Raw genomic sequence first — 20,296 nt, 5'->3', positions numbered from 1 at the left:
ACTGAACGCCTTGCAACTAAGTCTTGCATAAGTATATGACTTACATAAATTAGTTATGTTCTTATACAGTACTACCCAATGCTTAGCGTATAACTTACTTAACACCCAATTTAGACAACCCATTAGAGACCACTGGGTTGGGGCAATTGTTGTTAGGGGTCTTGCCCAAGGATTAATAAGCCCACAGTGGTAACAGCATTAAGTATAAAGCATTGTATATGCATAACTCATCACTTTACAGCTAAACCATATACACCCAGGGCTTAATTGACTTGGAAAAAGAAATTTCTAAGCTGGCAACCAAGAGAGCTGACCAGGAAAAGAAATTAAAATCTCTTCAAGATAAAATAAGTAAAGAAGAATATAAGAAAAAGGTTCCGGCAAATGTACAAACATCAGATGCTGATAAAGTAAGTTTGGTTTGTTATATTTGTGAATAGAACGAGCATATACAATGTTGGGGTAATGGGCCAACTCTGGCCTAAATCCCAGGTTCCACGACGTGCCTCACTGTAGGACCTCACCCATATAGAATAGAATGTGCATATACAATGTTGGGGTAATGGGCCAACTCTGGCCTAAATCCCAGGTCCCATGGCGTGCCTCACTGTAGGATCTTACCCATATAGAATAGAATGTGCATATTCAATGTTGGGGTAATGGGCCAACTCTGGCCTAAACCCCAGGTCCCATGGCGTGCCTCACTGTAGGATCTTACCCATATAGAATAGAATGTGCATATTCAATGTTGGGGTAATGGGCCAACTCTGGCCTAAACCCCAGGTCCCATGGCGTGCCTCACTGTAGGATCTTACCCATATAGAATAGAATGTGCATATTCAATGTTGGGGTAATGGGCCAACTCTGGCCTAAACCCCAGGTCCCATGGCGTGCCTCACTGTAGGATCTTACCCATATAGAATAGAATGTGCATATTCAATGTTGGGGTAATGGGCCAACTCTGGCCTAAACCCCAGGTCCCATGGCGTGCCTCACTGTAGGATCTTACCCATATAGAATAGAATGTGCATATACAATGTTGGGGTAATGGGCCAACTCTGGCCTAAATCCCAGGTCCCATGGCGTGCCTCACTGTAGGATCTTACCCATATAGAATAGAATGTGCATATTCAATGTTGGGGTAATGGGCCAACTCTGGCCTAAACCCCAGGTCCCATGGCGTGCCTCACTGTAGGATCTTACCCATATAGAATAGAATGTGCATATACAATGTTGGGGTAATGAGCCAACTCTGGCTTAAATCCCAGGTCCCATGGCGTGTCTCACTGTAGGACCACACACATATAGAATAGAATGTGCATATTCAATGGTGGGGTAATGAGCCAACTCTGGCCTAAATCCCAGGTTCCCTGACAGTCTTATATATTGGTATCTATAGATTATTGTGAATTCTTTGACACAAAACTAGTTAACCCGACAACATAATGTTTACACACAAATATTTTTTGATCAACTTTATTATTTTAATAACGTTCGATGCTGTGCAGTATGAGGTGTAGGTCAGTTTGTGTTGAATTATGAAGTAATTACATCAGTACATGTTTAAATATCTATAGTAATGCTTGTAATAATATGTATAGCAAGACATTTAGCATGGTAGTACAGCATATTTGCATTATAGAAAATCAGCAATGCATTATTTGTATAGTAGTACATATATATTGTAGAAATACCAAACATGTTATATTATGTATAATAAAGCATAGGCTATACCAGTAATGTATTATAGCAGTACATTAATGTATAGGAGCATTGTAATATTATATGAAATAGCAAAGCAATCTAATAAAGCTGTTCTTGCAATTCATTTTGTATACCATCGTTTGACGTCTTTATTTCTTTATAAAGATGTCCTGAACAGGCATTTAAAAATGTAGGGACAAAAATGAAATTGCAAGAAAAGTTTTGTTAGATATATATAATGTATGGCAGAAATAGTTCACACAGAAAACATATACAATATTGCGTAAAAACTGATGCAGTTGAAAACTTAATAAGATGTTTTTACTTTGACTGGTAGCAGAAGTAACAGAATACAATGTTTTATATTTGTTGAATAAATTTCTTAATTGGTTGGTAAAAGTAAAACGCATAGAAAAAGTATGAAATTGGTAATAGTAATGGAAAAGTGGTTAAATTTTAAGTTACAATGATAGAAAAGTGATTTAGTTTTTATAAACTACAAAGTTTAACTTGATGTTGGTTGTTGTTTAATTGTCGTAGTTGTTTAGCATAATAATGGAAATCAAAAACTGGTTTAATTGTGCATTATGAATTGTTGATAAAAGTTAGTGGTTGAATTAATTGCTTTAATTAATTAGCAAGTAACGGGTAATAGGAATAGGAATATCGAAGGTAAACAAAAACTGGTTTAATTGTATCTTATGAATAGGAATTACAAGTTCAAATTTATGTTTATTGTTCTATTAATTAATTGATTGGGCAAAGTGATACGCAATAGAAAAAGTTATATATTGGTGATACTAATTGAAAACTGGTTGATCCATGTTTTGTTGTTAATTACAAAGTTCAAATTCAGGTTTATTGTTGAATGATAGCTTTATTTAGTTATTGGTGAAGTATTGGGCAATAGAGAATGTAATGTAATGCGATATAATTATAGCCAAAGAAACCTGTTTAGTTGTAATTTATAAATAGTAATTTTCAAAGGTAAATTCTTGTTTGTTGTTGAATGATAGATTAAATATTTAGCAAGTAATGGATATTGTCAAAAGAAAACTAATTTAGTTATTTTGTTTGAACTGTGAACTCCAAGTTCAAAAGTTTGTTGTTAAATGTCGTTAATACATTGGCCTTGCCACCCTTCCCATGAACATAGGCATTTGTGTGTATTTCTCTCTTATTATTACAATGAATGGATGGTTGAACACAAGGTCAAGGTCCGAAACACTCCTGAATCCACCTTGTGCGTACGACGCGCCCGCTGTCGTCCCAGACTCGTCAACCTGTAGTTACAACCTCTTGGTTAATTTTTTAACAGAATAATGGATAGTTAGGATAAGTTGTCAAAAAAATCTTTTCTTTATAATATGGAAGGGTTCAACAACATGTAGTTATAAAGTTGGGTTGAATGAATGAATGATACTTGTTTATGCAACGGTTGTTATAACACAGGTGTTCTGTTCCATACACCTCGTGCCCGCTTACGAGTTACCACGTATGTAACTTATTTATCCTCGCATGACGGGGCAACAACAGTCGGTATAACACGGATGTTCTGTTTCATACACCTCGTGCCCGCTTATGAGCTACCACGTATGTAACCTATTTATCCTCGCATGGCGGAAAACGACAGTTGTTGTAACACAGGTGTTCTGTTTCATACACCTCGTGCCCGCTTACAAGTTACCACGTATGTAACTTATTTATCCTCGAATGGCGGTGCAATGACAGTCGTTACAACACAGGTGTTCTGTCTAATACACCTTGTGCCCGTTTATGCGTTATCACGTATGTAACTTGAGTAATTGTTTTTATGTACGGTTGACAATATAGACAACCCATTAGTGAACACTGGCTTGAAGCAATTACCGTTAAGTGTCTTGCCCAATAATGTTAAAAGTTAAACCAAAGTAGTTTTAACAACCTGTATGAATGTTTTATGGTGAGCCGATCCCAAACTGAGGTCCCCATTTGTACTGATCCCACTTAAATCTGCCTCACCGCGCGAGAAAAGACTTTGGATTCCCATATTGTAAAGTGTTTCTTTTAAATCTGTTTCGTATTCAAGTCGAAATTTGGGCAGTCGTATAGTAACCTGTGATGTAATAATTGGTTTTTATTAGAGTTACAATTATCGATTACAGACTCATTATATAGCAAGGCTGAGGAAGATGGAACACGTTTACCTTATTTTTTTGAAATAGGTAATAATAGGAGAGCACTGATTTTTCAAAGTTTTCAAAGGTGTTAAAAAGGTTGGGAACCCCAGTTATGTTACATCACCACATAAATTTTATTCATATAATTTTATCATTCTAGCTACCAGTTACTGTATAAACAAGTTTTTTTAATTAAAATACGTTTATAAATATTTTAAAAGATAAAAAATTTATGCTTTGCATTTATGCTGGGTAGGAGGCCATTGTTTTTTTTTCAATTTTCAAAGGACCACGGTGTAAAAAAAGTTGGGATCCCCTTCATAAACACTCACACTTATATTCTCTTGGTCTTCTGTAGCAAAATCAAAGTTTTCTTCATCAAACTGATCTTCAATTAAGTTTAAATTGTCGGCACCTCTGCTTTCAGGCAGTATTAGTTGCATAACCATTTTGTATCTGCTGGATGCTGTAGGGGGAGGGTAAAATTTAGTACTTGTAAGTTAGTATTTACTTATATGGCCAACACTTTAGTATTTTTGACAGCTGGTTTTACAAAGTGTCAACAAAACAATAACCTTGAATTGGTTGCACCACTTTTCACAGGTGTTTATATAAGTTAAGTTGTATTCAACCGACACTTCAGTATTTTTGACAGCTGGTTTTACAAAGTGTCAACAAAACAATAACCTTGAATTGGTTGCACCACTTTTCACAGGTGTTATATAAGTTACGTTGTATTTGACCGACACTTTAGTATTTTTGACAGCCAGTTTTACAAAGTGTCAACAAAACAAAAACCTTGAATTGGTTGCACCACTTTTCACAGGTGTTTATATAAGTTACGTTGTATTTGACCGACACTTCAGTATTTTTGACAGCTGGTTTTACAAAGTGTCAACAAAACAAAAACCTTGAATTGGTTGCACCACTTTTCACAGGTGTTTATATAAGTTAAGTTGTATTTGACCGACCACAGTATTTTTAACAGTTCTCATATATGCTTATATACATGTATTACACAACCAGTCCCACTTACAAGTCTTAAACGGTAGTTCTACAATATGGGCTTGAAATTGCTCTGAGAACGAATGCAAGGCAAACATGGTCTGTTGAACGAAGTCCGTTTGGTATTGTTCGTTGTTTGTTGTGTAGAAAGTTGATCGTAAGTTTATTTCAAATGGTTTCTCCCATAAGCCCTGTAGATGCAATAATAATGATGAATTACACGTATGTAACTTGCCATATTACAAGTTCTATGTAACTTATTTATCCTCGCATGGTGGGCAACGACAGTCGTTATAACACGGGTGTTCTGTTTCATACACCTCGTGCCAGCTTAAGAGTTACCACGAATGTAACTTATTGACCCTGCATGGCGGAAAACGACAGTTGTTGTAACACAGGTGTTCTGTTTCATACACCTCGTGCCCGCTTACAAGTTACCACGTATGTAACTTATTGACCCTGCATGGCGAGGCAACGACAGTTGTTACAACACGGGTGTTCTGTTTGATACACCTCGTGCCCGCTTACGAGTTACCACGTATACCCCATATATAACTTAGCAAGAGACGATACAAACAACCCATTATCGACCAAATAGAAATTATATTCTAATTTATTTTGCACCACAGTATTAAGCCCGTTATATTCACCTTAAAATAGAGTGTAGACATGAGCACAAGCAAAGTTTCAGCGGTTACAGAATTAGGTGGAAGAGCTTCTCGTATCGTCCCGTTTGTCACTTCTTCAACCCAGGTGTTTATTTCTTGTCGAGCTCTCTCGGGGTTTCGTCGGAAAGGAACCTGAATTTAAGAAATTGCGTTTGAACTTGCCTATTTTTTCGGAAATGGCTGTTGTTTTCTATATTGGTGAGGTCATACAGTGAGGTAGGATATGGGACCTGGGGTTTACGCCAGGGATGTCAAAAAGTTTTGCAATAGAGTTAATAGGACTACTTGCGCCAAAATAAGTAAAGACATTTTTTCAGGCCGGTTGTAATAAGGCATTGCATAAAACATGTTGTGTAAAATGCAAAGTATTTATAAATCACAGTATACCAAACCACCAACGTATTTATTAATCACAGTATACCAAACCACCAACGTATTTATTAATCACAGTATACCAAACCACCAAAGTATTTATTAATCACAGTAGACCGACCTTTTTAAGCTTAGCACCATAGAAATGTTCAACTCCCTTCACGTAACTGGGGACAAATATGTTCCTTGATTCCCCAAACATTCGATTTACTGAAGTGAGCTCAAACCCATGGTCTTTTTGGTGAACTTGGTGCAACATCTTCTGGTATAAACGAGGGACTTTCGCTTGGTTGAAGTTGCCGGACCTGGAGTTTGGTTCGATTTAAATTTCGTTTGATTTGGGGATTTAGGCCAGAGTTGGCCCATTACCCCAACATTTTATATGCACATTCTATATGGGTGAGGTCCTACAGTGAGGCATGCCATGGGACCTGAGATTTAGGCCAGAGTTGGCCATTACCCTAACATTGTATATGCACATTCTATTCTATATGGGTGAGGTCCTACAGTGAGGCATGCCATGGGACTTAAAAAGTCTTTATTTTACTAAATGTATCATCAAAAACTGTTGGCATTATTAGTTCTTGTAAAAAACTGGGTAGGAAAAGACGGTAGTCTTGCCAAATATCGGACCAAACATCTGAAATACACTACGTTTTTATATCAGATGAGCCACTAATATAAACAGTGGGTATAAAATCTGGTAAAAACGTAGTGTATTACAGACTTTCGTTTGCTGCGCAACTTTTGGTTATACCAGATGAGCCGCTAAATGATTATTAACATTAAGCTTGGTAGCTGAAGTAATGAATAAATTTATTTTCTTACGTTGAAAGTTGTGTGTAGCCAAGCGTGTCCATTATTTCCCTTGCCGTGGTTGAGTGGGCGCCATATAAGGTCATAGACAACCCAGCGGACACTGCGTACGGAGAAATAAAAAAGTTTTCTTGCTCGGGGGTCGTCCTCGCTACCTCCATGAAAAGCCTGTGCGCGAATAACTTGTTCGCGATTGCCGTTAACCTCCATTTGCTGATGACTCTGTGATAGTGAGGGTTAGGTGGTTAGGCAGTGAGCATGAGGTGTATAAAGCCACCATGTATGGTGTGCAACACCCATTTTTTAACCTGACAGTGAGCATGAGGTGTATGAATGAACACACCATGTGTGTCTGGTGTATAAGAAGACACCCATGTTATAACTTGACAGTAAGCATGAAGTGTATGAATACACCATGTGTGCCTTGTGTATAAAGTACTGTATGCTATTAATCTCATTTTCTGACTCAACTCTAAAACATAGTTGATTACGGAAGCGAAGATTAAAAAAGTGGTTTAAACCAAAAGACAGGATGACAAAACTACAGTCTTTAAATTATGGTTAAAACATATTTATATTTAGTTGTAAGAAGTGTGGTCGCTACACCTAGCAGACAAACAACGAGCCAGTTATGTTTAAATATTATTTCGAAAATTAATTAACTGTATTAATGTTTTAATTAATTACAAGGTGTATGAAACAGATCGTACATGTTATGACTGTCAGTGCTCCGCCTTGCGAGGATAAATAAGTTACATACGTGGTAAATCGTAAGCGGGCACGAGGTGTATGAAACAGAACACCCAAGTTATAACGACTGTTGTTGCCCGCCATGCGAGGATAAATAAGTTACATACGCGGTAACTTGTAAGCGGGCACGAGGTGTATGAAACAGAACACCCAAGTTATAACGACTGTCGTTGCCCGCCATGCGAGGATAAATAAGTTACATACATGGTAACTTGAAGGCAGGCACGAGGTGTATGAAACAGAACACCCGTGTTATAACGACTTTCGTTGCCCCGCCATGCGAGGATAAATAAGTTACATACGCGGTAACTTGTAAGCGGGCACGAGGTGTATGAAACAGAACACCCGTGTTATAACGACTGTCGTTGCCCGCCATGCGAGGATAAATAAGTTACATACGCGGTAACTTGTAAGCGGGCACGAGGTGTATGAAACAGAACACCCGTGTTATAACGACTGTCGTTGCCCGCCATGCGAGGATAAATAAGTTACATACGTGGTAACTTGTAAGCAAGCATGAGGTGTATGAAACAGAACACCCAAGTTATAACGACTGTCGTTGCCCGCCATGCGAGGATAAATAAGTTACATACATGGTAACTTGTAAACAAGCATGAGGTGTATGAAACAGAACACCCATGTAACTCATATTTTAATTAAATATTATTAACTCTATAAATTACCTGGTTCTTTTTGCTTCATTAAACCCAGCACTTACTAACAAAACAAAACACAGAAAAATAAACCTCATTTTTGTAATTTTACTTTTACAGAATTAACTTTCACAATTTAACATTCTCCTCTGCCAAACTCCCTTTAATACTTTACCAATCAATGCTTACATCCTTACAGGAAGTAATAGCTTCTCAACATTACCATAAATATATAATTAACTTGTATCAATTGGATCCTTACGGCCAGTGTTGCCACATGAAAAATTCTTCAAATTAAAAAAAAATAATAATAATTTCAAGTAAAGTTTTGTTGCTTAATAGATTAATGTAACATTTTTCCTTTTTTTCAAAATAACAATTTCATTTACTTTTTTAGCTTTTATTGCTTTTTGAAATTGAAATATTCAAACAATTATTTAATTTCGTAGATTTTTTGCACAAAAATTTTAAATATTTAAAATGGCATTTTTACAGTTTTTGTAAAACACTGAGATTTCTTCAATTTTTATCTGGCAACACTGCGAACGCCTGAATGGCGTTTCCTGCCTCGATTTGCGTCATTTACGTCAATCGGAAAGTTTAAATTTCACGCACCTTGTATGCTACTTATGATGTCATAATCGCTCATATCCAAATTTGTAACGAACTCGTAAACGAACGCGATTTCTTTTTTTTTATATTAGGAAAATTACCTAATATATTTTTTTATATTAGGAAAATTAACTTGGTTAGAGTGCTTGAACTAGGGGTTACCGGGTTCGAGGCTCGTTGCTGCTACAGTTGTAGGCGTGTATGGTCTTCGACAAGACACTTAATGGCAATTAGTTGTTGGTCATACCATGAATCACCGGCAAAGTTACAAAGTTACGGCAAAGTTACATTTGTGGTAACTGGTAAGCTGGCACGAGATGTATGAAACAGAACACCCGTGTTATAACGGCTGTCGTTGCCCCTCCATGCGAGGATAAATAAGTTACAAACGTGGTAACTCGTAAGTGGGCGAGAGGTGTATGAGAATAATGGGTTTAATGCTTGATTCTGCCACAGTTGTTGGTATATGTTTCCATTATTGTAAACACCTCAATATTTAAACTTATCTTAGCTCTGTTACCATGACATTAATAATAGAAATCTTATATTTTCAGGTTCAACAAATAATTGGGGAAGTTGAAAAAATGAAAACTGCAGAAGAAGAGTTCAGGAGAATGCTTAGTGCTTGATTGTTACATTTGATAGGGATTGTGTTTAAATTGAAGCTATGGTGATGTCATAATAGGGGTTTATTATAGAACAATACTGTATTATCCATCATGTGTGATTTAGTTTTTCATTTTTTTCGGGAAATTTTATGTGTGTTGGTCTAAAAGTAATATGATGTCATAATTGATATGTTTAATAGCAATGGTGTAATACAAAACTAAATATTTAATTTGAATAACATTTTGAGCAGTTCAGTTTACAGGTTTTTCAATAAAAGATGCTTCAATATCATTAAAATAATTGGGGTGAAATTGCCCTCAAGACACCCTTGACGTGGTGCCTATTTCCAAAATTTCTATCTTATTCTGGACCAGCCATAGTTTAGATTTAACCAGGCTTAGATTTCATTCTTACCAACTAGAACCCGTACACCTCGTGCCAGCTAATAAGTTGCCATGAAATCAACTTTGTGAATGGTTATTTTTTGGATATTTTTATGTGTGATCAGTTTTAACTTTAAACTTTTATAATGTATTTTTATTCTAAACAGAGAGTAGAGTAAGAAAGGCCAGAGTACCTTGGAATTCGGCCAGAGTTGCTCTTTATAAATATTTTAGTTTACAGTAGCAGGGATGTACATTTAGTTGCTTTGTGGATTTACTTATAGTTCTAGAAGATACTGTTATAGCAGGAACCTAAAAATAAATAAAGATTCCAGATCAGCGGTCCAGTAGTAACTTTAAACCTAAAGAATTTGTTATTTGAACTCCTTTGTTTTCTAAATGACCTGATAGTTTAGGACAGCACAGGCCTTGTAGCATGGTCATAATGGAGTTAATAGTAGCAAAGCATTATATTTGTCAGTGTTACTCTTATTTGAGTATTCTATATGGGTAAGGCCAAAGTTAGTATAGACCGGGTGAGGCATGCCATGGGACCTGGGATTTAGACCAGAGTTGTCCATTACCCCAACATTGAATATGCACATTCTATTCTATATGAGTGAGGTCCTACAGTGAGGCATGCCATGGGACCTGAGACTTAGGCCAGAGTTGGCTCATTACCCCAACATTGTATATGCACATTCTATTCTATATAGGTGAGGTCCTACAGTAAGGCATGCCATGGGACCTGAGACTTAGGCCAGAGTTGGCCCATTACCAAAACATTGTATATGCACATTCTATTCTATATGGGCGAGGTCCTACAGTGAGACACGCCATGGGACCTGGGATTTAGTCCAGAGTTGGCCCATTACCCCAACATTGTATATGCACATTCTGTTCCATATAGATGAGGTCCCACAGTGAGGATTTAAGCAAGGAGCCCAAATAACGTAACTAATATTTTCAGTTTATTTTATTGGGGAAAATAATAACAAAAAGATAAAGTCAAATTTATTCATAATCCCATTAAGAAAATAAGTTATTATCAAATCAAACAACAGCATTAAAGTTGCCATGATTTTATTTGTTGTCTGGAATCCCGATAAACAACAATATATTAAATAACGTTAAGTTTTTTGCTAGGTTGATTTAAAACCCCTCAATTTTAATTATTTGTTGCGTTATCTTGAATATCCTAAATAACTAATAACACATTAACTGTTGCATTTATTCATTTAATATTAAGTTTTCTGTTGTGGTTGATTTAAAACGCCTCTGTTTTCGTTGTTTTGTCCGGTTTGTCTCGCTTGTTCGACCATGCTCTGCTGTACTCGAATTCTCTTCCTTGTGTAAAACTGCCAATGTAGTAACATCTGGTCTTCGATAAACTTTGCGCATGGTGCGTTAACCAGCTCATTTCTAAACTCCTGGTGTTGTAAAAGCTCAAGCATGTGAAGGCATTGTGGGTAGCGAAGATACTTCACGTATTCCGGCTCTTTCCAGTATAGTAAATACTCAAGGTAGTTTACAAATGTGGATTCCTGTGAGAAAAGAATTAAGTTCGATTTAATTTTGTGTTGTTTGGGCACTTTTTAAAATTATAACTTTTTATTTATTTTAATTTGATAGCGAAGATTGACTCCAAAATGACACTCAACCAATGCGTAATGACTAAACATGGTTTTAAAAAGTATCAATAAAATTTAAACTGAAAAACAAATATACTATTGCTTTGTATGTGGTGAATAAACAGCTGGTTTAGCTTGTTATACAGTTTGGTAATGCTATTTTTCGGTAGTACTTATGTTTAATTTAGACCTGTGTTTTAAATGTCAATGCTAAATGTATAACATGTATTAAACGTGAGATAAATACTTTTTTTGTAAGAATTGTAGGGAAATATGATAATTACCTTGAAATATCCCCGTTGGGCGATAAAATTTAGATAATTGGGGTTAGAGAGACATTGTACGAATTCTAATTCGACTTGAAAACGTACAGAATCGTCGTTTAGGTTAATTGACTTTTGCCCAAGCATTGCAGGCAATTGTTGCGCCATTTAAAGAGATTTAGGTATTACTGGGTGAAATTTTTAATTTATTAAAAAACATTTGAATTTTAATATAAACTATAACTTTTAGCAGTTTTTGTTTGTAAATAATAAAAACAAAATTTAGATATCTATGTTTTTGGCGCCTTTTTAGAGTTCCAGAGTAGGGTAAACACCTAAGGTGTAATAAAATGGGGACAAAATAATTAACACAAACACCGTAAATTTTTTAATATTATATTATTTTTTATTTACAATTGAAATTTGTGTACCAAGTCAAAAAATGTGTTTCCTATATAGGCGCTCTATATTTTACACACAACAACGACCAACACTGAGCTTCGAACACGTTACCTTCTAGTTTATACAAACTTTAGTAACTGAAAAAGTTTATTGGCTATTTGGATAGTTTTTGGGTCTGTAATAAACCTTTAATATGGCGTTAACCAATTTTAAGTTATTCAGTTCTATATTTAATTAAATATTAATTAAATAATTGAATTCTCTCCGCATCCATTACGTCACCATAGCTGCTCTAAAGCGCCCACTGACGGAAAAGGATTTATAAAATTCCTACCATTTGTTGAAAACAAAGCGATGTTTGCAGTTACAGTTTGGAAAACAAAGCTTTCGTGTTTGCTAAACGGCTTGAGGTTAAATTTTGTTTGTTTTAGCCGGTATTAATTGCTTAAGGTAAAATTAGACACAACCTGCATAGTTGTTAAGGCTGGGGTTTTGTTTGTAGTTGTTGGGTGTTAATAAAACCGCGTAATAACAGTAAATACGCTAGCTGTAACGTCTGCATTTGTGTCGACAGTGTTGGCCGTTTTGTGCGAAAAATAAATAGTATTACGGTATAACAGAAAGTATTAGCTGTATATGCTTGGGTAAAGTTGTCATATAGTATTCATAACCGCCATTTTAATGACTTTTTGTTGTAGAGCATATATATATATATATATATATATAGTTTTTGCTAGGATGAAAACTTTTTATGTTGTTTCTTGCAATTTTTGGCAAGGGTAAAACGAGTAGGATAGCCAGATGGGTATATAATTATGATGTAGATGTAGTATTGTGTAGCTAGTGGTCATTTGAATTTTAGTGCTGTGGCCCAGTGGTTAGGACTCTAGGAGCTTGTATTGTAAAAGGATGCCGGTTTGGAGCTTGAAATTTATCAGCTTATGTGTCCTTGGGCAAGACGCTTAACGGTAATTACTCCAACCCAGTGGCCACTAATGGGTTGTCTAAATTGTCAGCACAGAAAAACAATCACCCACAAAGTTACATATTGGACATTTTTAATGTAGACAGATAGTTCTTTATTTTGTATTCCAGATGTTTATATAACTATATGTGAATGGTGATAAATTTAATGCCAAGAAATGGACATGAGAGGATGGCTTGCAGTGTGTGGTGAGCGTTGTGTGGATTTACGTTTAATTTACAATAATAAGTCTGTTATCTGCTGAACAGAACTAGTAATTTCTCTATTTTTTTGTCACTTTATCCTGTCTTTTTGTTTTAAATGTGTTTTTTTTCTTCGCTACATAATTGAAGAGACAAATAAAATTATTGTTATTCAATGACTACTAACCCCTGCTCTCTAACACTTTCCACCAGGCCTGATATTTAACTTACCCGAGAAATCTTCATTAGTTTCCACATTTGCATTTAATTTACATGAATGTTGTTTACATGCTAAGTGCAAAAGTTCATGGGAGGTATAAGGTTCATAACACCTGGGAACTTCCAAAACCCTGTTTTGATATAGAATATTGGTGCGAAAACGCATAATACCAATCAATTAATCCAGTTATATATGTGGTAACTTGTAAGCAGGCACAAGGTATATAAAAAACAGAACACCTGTGTTATAACGACTGTCATTGCCCTGCCATGCAAGAACTAGCAAGTTACATACGTGGTAACTTGTAAGCGGGCACGAGATGTATGAAACAGAACACCCGTGTTATAACGACTATCGTTGCCCTGCCATTCGAGGATAAATAAGTTACATATGTGGTAACTTGTAAGTGGGCACGAGGTGCATGAAACAGAACACCCGTGTTATAACGACTATCGTTGCCCAGCCATGCGAGGATAAATAAGTTACATACATTAAGAAGCCTATCATAATTTAGTTTAGGCAAAATAGAACTACTAGCAAAAATTTAAGAGTAAAAATCTCCATAATAAATGCCCTTTTAAAACACCGAAGGTGCAAAAACACCTATTGTTGTAGGAAAAACTACACACTCATTGTAGTGGCTTGTGGAAAGTGTATTCTAAATTTAACACCGGTAACCTAAACTAAATATACATAAATTAATCGACTACTATGTTACAACCTCAGAAAGTGCGGGAAAATTCAAATTAGTTTAAATATAAATAATCCAGGAAGTAAATTAGGAAGTTGTTGGTCTCAATTACTCCTGCAGTACAGTTGTGTATAATACAACGTCGCTTGCCTCGGTGTAAAAAGAACAAACAAAGAAATATCTACACCCAGCATTGTTCAGCGCAGTCTATGTTTTCACCCAAAACTTTATCTTTTGGCAATTATTAAAGATATAAAAAACTGAGGCCAAAGCCTCACTGAAGACCTCACCCTTATAGAATAGAATCTCTATTACTGAGTGTCTATAAACTGCCTAAGTGGGGTCTAGATGGTAGCACCCTGAGTGTATCGTATGTAATGTAAAAAACCTTATTATGACATCACAGATATCCAAGGCCTCCCAAGTCATCGGTTGTCATGCGGACAGCTAGCATCTGGTGTATGGTCAACAAAATATTGCGTTCTTGCGGAGCAGAAGTTGTGGATCTTGGATGAAAGCAATGTGGAAACGGTGGGATTATATTTACTATATATTGTATTGTTATGCTACTGTCTATACTTCTATCTGTCTGTTGTCTTCAAGGGCGTATCCAGGAATTTAGGGGGACTGCAAGTTTTTGCCTAGAAAATGGACACGTATGAAACGTAACATGCTCAATAAAAACATACCTTGACTGACATAAATAATAACCCACATAAAAAAATATGTTTTTAATTATTTTTTTAATTATTTTTCTAAATTCAAAGGGAGAGGAGGCAGACCCTCGTGTGTCTGCCCCTGGTTGTGTTGCGTAACCGCCACCAGCTTTGCTATATTAAGACGGTAAATTGAACATTGGGAGTTGGGAGTTGGGACTATTGTATTATTATGCTACCGTCTTTGGTTTTCTCTATCTGTCTGTTGTGTCGTATGCAGCATCAGAAGTATTGTTATATTGAAATGGTAACCTCGTTAAGAATATGTGATTACCTTTATACGTTGGTATTGCACTTTGGGTGGTTATAAAAGGGTGGGCTTAAAGAATAATTATACCAACATTATCATTGTTATCAACAAAGGATTTAGAGAAAAACCGGAATCAAAATGCGACTATTATAAAGCCCATCATTTTAATGGAAGTTGTTAGATTCATGATATTAAAAAAGCCGACTGGGGTTTTCTGGGCCAATAAATACATTGTAATTATGTCTATATTCATTCTAGTTAAAATTGAAAATGAATATTTAAAATTAAAATATCTTTTTATTGTTATTTTAAACTTCACCATCACATACAAAATGCTACTAATATGTAGCCTAGCATATTTAGAGATATAAAGAAACTCAAACTTGTGTTTCTAAGCTACTAAATTTATTGCAATTTCAATATTTATTCCAGTAAAAGCTTTAAACAAAGAAAAAAAAAACATTAAAAAAGATATATATTTGCTTTTATTGTCATTTTAAATTTAACCATCATACATCTAGCATGGTACGCCCATATATAATTAACAATCCCAAAAATGAATATAAATACTGATCATTCAAACACCCATACAATACAACACACACAACACATACAAATATAGTGCAGCTTAATTCGTAGTAATACAAGCGTGTAATATGAAACTATCCGCTCTTTTACTCCAGCCACCGTTTTAAACATTCTATTTTAAGCCCAGTTTGATTGACAGGTCAATTTGCAAATCGCGCAATACATGGTAGCATGGTGGGTGCTGCAGGTCAACTGTGGTTAGTAATGGTTTCAATTGAAGGTTTTGGTGGTTTTTTAGGTGCAATGAGGTAGATTTTTTGATCAAATTTTTAATTAGTTGTATTTTGGCTTTGTGGTTAGGCATAGGTCATTTTAGAGAGTTCGTTTTTTTTTTGATTTTTTTTATTTTAGAACAATGAATATAAATACAAGTGTGAAGTATACGTTGGTTGTTTAGGTGGATTATTAGACAAACAAAATCTAATTGCAGTTTTTGGTTAAGTTAAAGTTATTTAGGTTTCCAAACAAACTAAAGGTATCAGTTAAAAAGTAATTGTAAACAGAGGATAATTTACATAAATCGTAAATGATATAAAATATCGTGAATAAACATAATATAATTAAATATACATCAATCAAAAGGTATTGATAACTATTTATTATTGGCACTGTGTAACTTGTAATTACTAATGGTGCAAATAGAATAATAAAATATACTGTTATTAAACATAACGCAATCAAATATACATATATATATAAATCAACACTTAGATAAGGTATTTAATGCGTCAATATACATTGCACAACGTCGGTATGATTCACACACCTCATGCTCACGTTGCATAGCTCGGCCCGCAGACAAATGACATTTGTAGAAACAAGATTATCTTCATCTGTGGTATTTAACGCGCACGTTTATAACTGAATCTGATTGTGGTTGGCTTAGATATGTACATGTTTACTTGTCAGTGCAACTGTTGTATGGTTTATAAAGTTGGGTAGGTGTTGCGTTATTTGTTTTTGGAAAAGATGTGTTGAATCTACTGCAGGCTAGATGATTCAAGGTTATTGTTTTGCTGATGTTTTGTGAAATAATGTTGACAGTTTTACAAAGTGTCAACAAACAATAACCTTAAAATGGTTGCACCACTTTTTACAGGTGTTTATATAAGTTAAGTTGTATTTGAACAGCACTTGTAGTGCAACCAATTCAAGGTTATTGTTTTGTCGACACTTTGTAAAACTACGGAAGAAATACCAAAGTGTCGATCAAATACAACTATAATTTGATACATTTTGCTGCTTATATTAGATTTCACACAAAATATTCGTTAGAATAAAGCTAACATTAAATTTACGAGAACAGCAATTTCAAAACTATATTCTGCCTCTTTAGAAACAGCAGCTGAATAACATATTTCCGGGAAACATAAAATACGTGTGGCATATTTATAGGATGTTATTGTCATATGATGTATTAAGAAGATTAATCGAACAACAACACCGCGTTACTGCTTAATCCTGTGCATTGTTATGGTTCATACAATTCTTAAGACCTTGCATTTAGAACGCTTGCATTTATGTTGTTGTTTTCGTTTGTGACGAAGCGTTTGTCGTCGGTATTTCCCTCGACTTTGCATGGGCCAGGATGTCTGGTGTTCCAGTAAGGTTTAGGCATTACATCCTGGCTGTGGCTCAATCTTAGCATTTAGTTTGTACAAGCACCTAATGCATGCGTTTATGACTAGCAATGACAACTGGTCTATAGTTTAGCATTGAAGCTCGAGGATTAGGTTTATTAGTTTAATTAAACATTTATTAGATATGGATTAAAGAATGTTTCAGTTTCAATGTGAAATTTATTACTTCATGCTGTAGTTGATGTATTCGTAACACCGTGTGTATAAGAGAACCTTTTATGAGTACTTAAGACTTGTTACCCATTTTATTAGTTTGGCTTTGGAGCTTAAGGGTAAAGTTATTAAGTAAAATTAGGTTTTATTAGATAAAGATTAACAATGTTGAAGTTTCGGTGTGAAATTTGTTCCTGCGTTTGACGTATCTTTAACTTTATTTAACGCACAGTGTGTGGGTCCCTAGTGCATTATAGAATGTATGTCATTCACCTGGGCTGTAGTTTGGCATTGGACTTCCAGGGCTTGGTTTATTTGTAATTATTCAAGACAGTGTACCAGTATAAAGCACAAACAGTGTACCAGTAATAAAGCACAAACAGTGTACCAGTAATAAAGCACAAACAGCGTACCAGTATAAAGCACAAACAGTGTACCAGTAATGAAACACAAACAGTATAAAGCATAAACCATACACACTTGCATATTTAATACACAGCAGCAACAACATATATAAATTATGCTGACTTTAAAAGCACATTGGACTTCTAGCATGGCAATAAACTTTATGCAGATTCATATTTTGATTTATTCCCCCTTTTATATGAAGGTAATATCTTTAATGTCTCAAGTGAAAGTTTAACTTAATGTTTGGTGTAATGCGGTGTATTTGTGTGTTGTGTTCATGGTTTAAGACATCAGACAATATTGTGTGTATCATGGAAATGTGTATGATGTAGTATTAGGTACATAAGTTAAATTATGTCTGTGTCTGATTCTTATACATTACTCTATAGTTAAATGCCTACACACACTTTTAGTTCAAAGTCATCCTTTATCTGGCATAGATACAATATTGTATGTGTTGTGTATTGTTTGTGTATGGTTGAATTTAGGACATAGAATTAAGAAAAGTATGTTTGCGTATGTTTCCTTAACAGTAGTCAGTAGTCCACATTTAGATCAAAGGTAAAGAATGATATAACAGGCCTATATAAGATCTATTTGTTTATATGGTGAGCGCCCATGTATATTTCTCTATGTAATTCCTATACAGTAGAGAGTAGCCTTCGGTTAAGTGCCTACACACGCTTTTAGTTCAAAGGTATTTTATATCTGACACAAATATAGATGCTATATTGTTTGTGTATGGTTTAATTTGAGACGCATATGGTCCGATATGGATAATGTAAAGCATTTCTCAATGTCTGTGTGTGATTCCTATACAGTAGTAATCAGTCTATAGTTAAGTGGCTACACACGCTTTTAGTTCAAAGGCGTCTTATATCTGGCATAGATATAACATTGTATCTGTTTTGTATTGTTTGTGTATGGTTTATTTGGGACGCATAGGGATACTGTGAAGTATTTCTTAATGTCTGTGTGTTTCCTATACAGTAGTAACTAGTAAGTGGTCTATAGTTAAGTGGCTACACACGCTTTTAGTTCAAAGGCGTCTTATATCTGGCAACGATATAGATAGCAAATGTGTCTCTTGAATTGAAAGTCAGATAGATAGAATCCTCATGGGAGGTTTAGTATCTACTGTGTGGAGGTTCTGCCCACCGATAGCTTCCTGTTTAAATGTCTGAAAGGATATGGAGGGTTTAGTGTTTGTTGTTTGGAAGGATCAGGTGTTTAAGCTATTTCTGTGCGGGTTATATGGTGGAATTGGTTGGATTTTGTTTGAAATTTAACAAGGAACCTTTTTAAAAGGCTAGCTTATTTATTTTAAATAAATTGAATTATGTTTATCAAAGATTGGTGTTTATTGTTCATAATTGATCAGGTGTTTAAGCTGTTCTGTACGTCATAGTTTGTGGAAACTGCGGGAACATTACCTTTATTTCTATTTGTTTTATTTATGGTAGGGTTCAGATATAATTGTTATTTATTTATAGTTTTTACCTGGTACTTATATATTAAAAGGTGTATTTAGGATTGTTGTTTGTTATTTATAATATCGCAGGTGGTTAGGTACTTGTGTTAAATCTTAAATGTGTTAAAATTTGAAAGTATTAGTGACCTGATGTGTAAGTTATTAATACCAGGGCAGGTTTTGTGGTATTTTGTTTTTATTACTGTTTTAAATTGATAAAACTAGCTGTATTATAGATTATTGTTTGTTGTTTGCAAGGTGTTTGGAATATTGCTGTTTGGAAAGCAAGATATATTTTATATTTTGTGACACATACTACGCAGGTTTAGGCAATTATTAGTCAATAATAGGTTAATAATAGAATAATAATAGGTCATTATTGGCAATGTTTCGCACACGTTCACGTACGTGCTCCGACCAAATAAGCGACGCTAGTACAGGGGACTCGTGTTCTGTGCGTAGTTATGATTTCCAACGAAGTAATACGTACTCAGGACAACATGGGGAACGACATACATTCAGACATAGGCTGAAAAAGGTTAGAGAAAGAATGAATACAACTGTATAATATTCATGCTAAAAACGCCAAAAGACATAATTTAATGTTAGGCTCAAAAAGTTGGTATAAATATAAATGCATAATATGAATTCTAAGCGCAACAAATTTTTCTGTTGCTTTACGTTTAATGTCATATTGTTAGACTCAAAACTTTGGGGAAAATGTGTAAAAGCCTATGCAGGGCAAAGGTGTTAGTCTTTGGGTCCCAAATATGGGTCCCAAACAGCATATGCCGTTTATAATATATTCATATACAAACAATCTAACTACACTTTAGTGCGCCTACTAATACTATGTGTTCCAATACCTTGTGTTTTAATTACCTACCTCCCACCTATCACGTTTATCAAACCTTACAGTTCTTTAGTGGTTCAGGGGATGAAACTAACCAAATTTACCCCCCGCC

At 35.1% G+C, this 20,296-nt stretch overlaps 4 protein-coding genes across 5 annotated transcripts in view; 2 read left to right on the top strand and 2 right to left on the bottom strand.

The window, feature by feature from the left end:
* LOC100176170 (valine--tRNA ligase-like) overlaps positions 1 to 9,645 on the top strand; it is a 28,313-nt gene extending 18,668 nt beyond the window's left edge. Inside the window, exons 25-26 of the mRNA XM_026837802.1 lie at positions 261 to 410; positions 9,294 to 9,645. Coding sequence (XP_026693603.1) covers positions 261 to 410; positions 9,294 to 9,368 — 225 coding nt within the window. The 3' untranslated portion in view covers positions 9,369 to 9,645. The remainder of the gene's footprint in view (positions 1 to 260; positions 411 to 9,293) is intronic.
* Positions 1,461 to 8,376, bottom strand: LOC100175384 (serpin B3). The gene is made up of 8 exons (XM_002130274.5): positions 8,158 to 8,376; positions 6,737 to 6,946; positions 6,030 to 6,213; positions 5,519 to 5,668; positions 4,900 to 5,059; positions 4,196 to 4,329; positions 3,629 to 3,799; positions 1,461 to 2,987 (listed from the first exon to the last, which is right to left on the bottom strand). The coding sequence occupies exons 1-8, from the start codon at positions 8,223 to 8,225 to the stop codon at positions 2,823 to 2,825; spliced, it is 1,242 nt and encodes a 413-aa protein (XP_002130310.1). The 5' UTR covers positions 8,226 to 8,376; the 3' UTR covers positions 1,461 to 2,822.
* Positions 9,646 to 10,689: 1,044 nt separating the features above from the next.
* On the bottom strand, positions 10,690 to 11,870 carry LOC100177801 (mediator of RNA polymerase II transcription subunit 31-like). The gene is made up of 2 exons (XM_002130240.4): positions 11,647 to 11,870; positions 10,690 to 11,275 (listed from the first exon to the last, which is right to left on the bottom strand). Exons 1-2 carry the CDS (start codon positions 11,791 to 11,793, stop codon positions 10,976 to 10,978), a joined length of 447 nt encoding a protein of 148 aa, XP_002130276.1. The 5' UTR covers positions 11,794 to 11,870; the 3' UTR covers positions 10,690 to 10,975.
* Positions 11,871 to 13,102: 1,232 nt separating this feature from the next.
* LOC100178487 (disabled homolog 2-interacting protein) overlaps positions 13,103 to 20,296 on the top strand; it is a 51,961-nt gene continuing 44,767 nt past the window's right edge. The window contains exons 1-2 of one of the 2 annotated variants that reach the window (XM_018814980.2): positions 13,103 to 13,200; positions 14,512 to 14,636. In XM_018814980.2, the coding sequence (XP_018670525.1) occupies positions 13,170 to 13,200; positions 14,512 to 14,636 (156 nt within the window). In that variant the 5' untranslated portion in view covers positions 13,103 to 13,169. Of the gene's footprint in view, positions 13,201 to 14,511; positions 14,637 to 19,633; positions 19,870 to 20,296 lie in introns of those variants that run through there. The other variant, XM_018814982.2, reaches the window with a different exon arrangement.

The sequence above is a fragment of the Ciona intestinalis genome, unplaced genomic scaffold (assembly GCF_000224145.3).
Source record: "Ciona intestinalis unplaced genomic scaffold, KH HT000019.2, whole genome shotgun sequence".
NCBI lineage: Eukaryota > Metazoa > Chordata > Ascidiacea > Phlebobranchia > Cionidae > Ciona > Ciona intestinalis.
The sequence above is the reverse complement of the archived record's forward strand: the minus strand, read 5'-3'. Positions and strand labels throughout refer to the sequence as shown.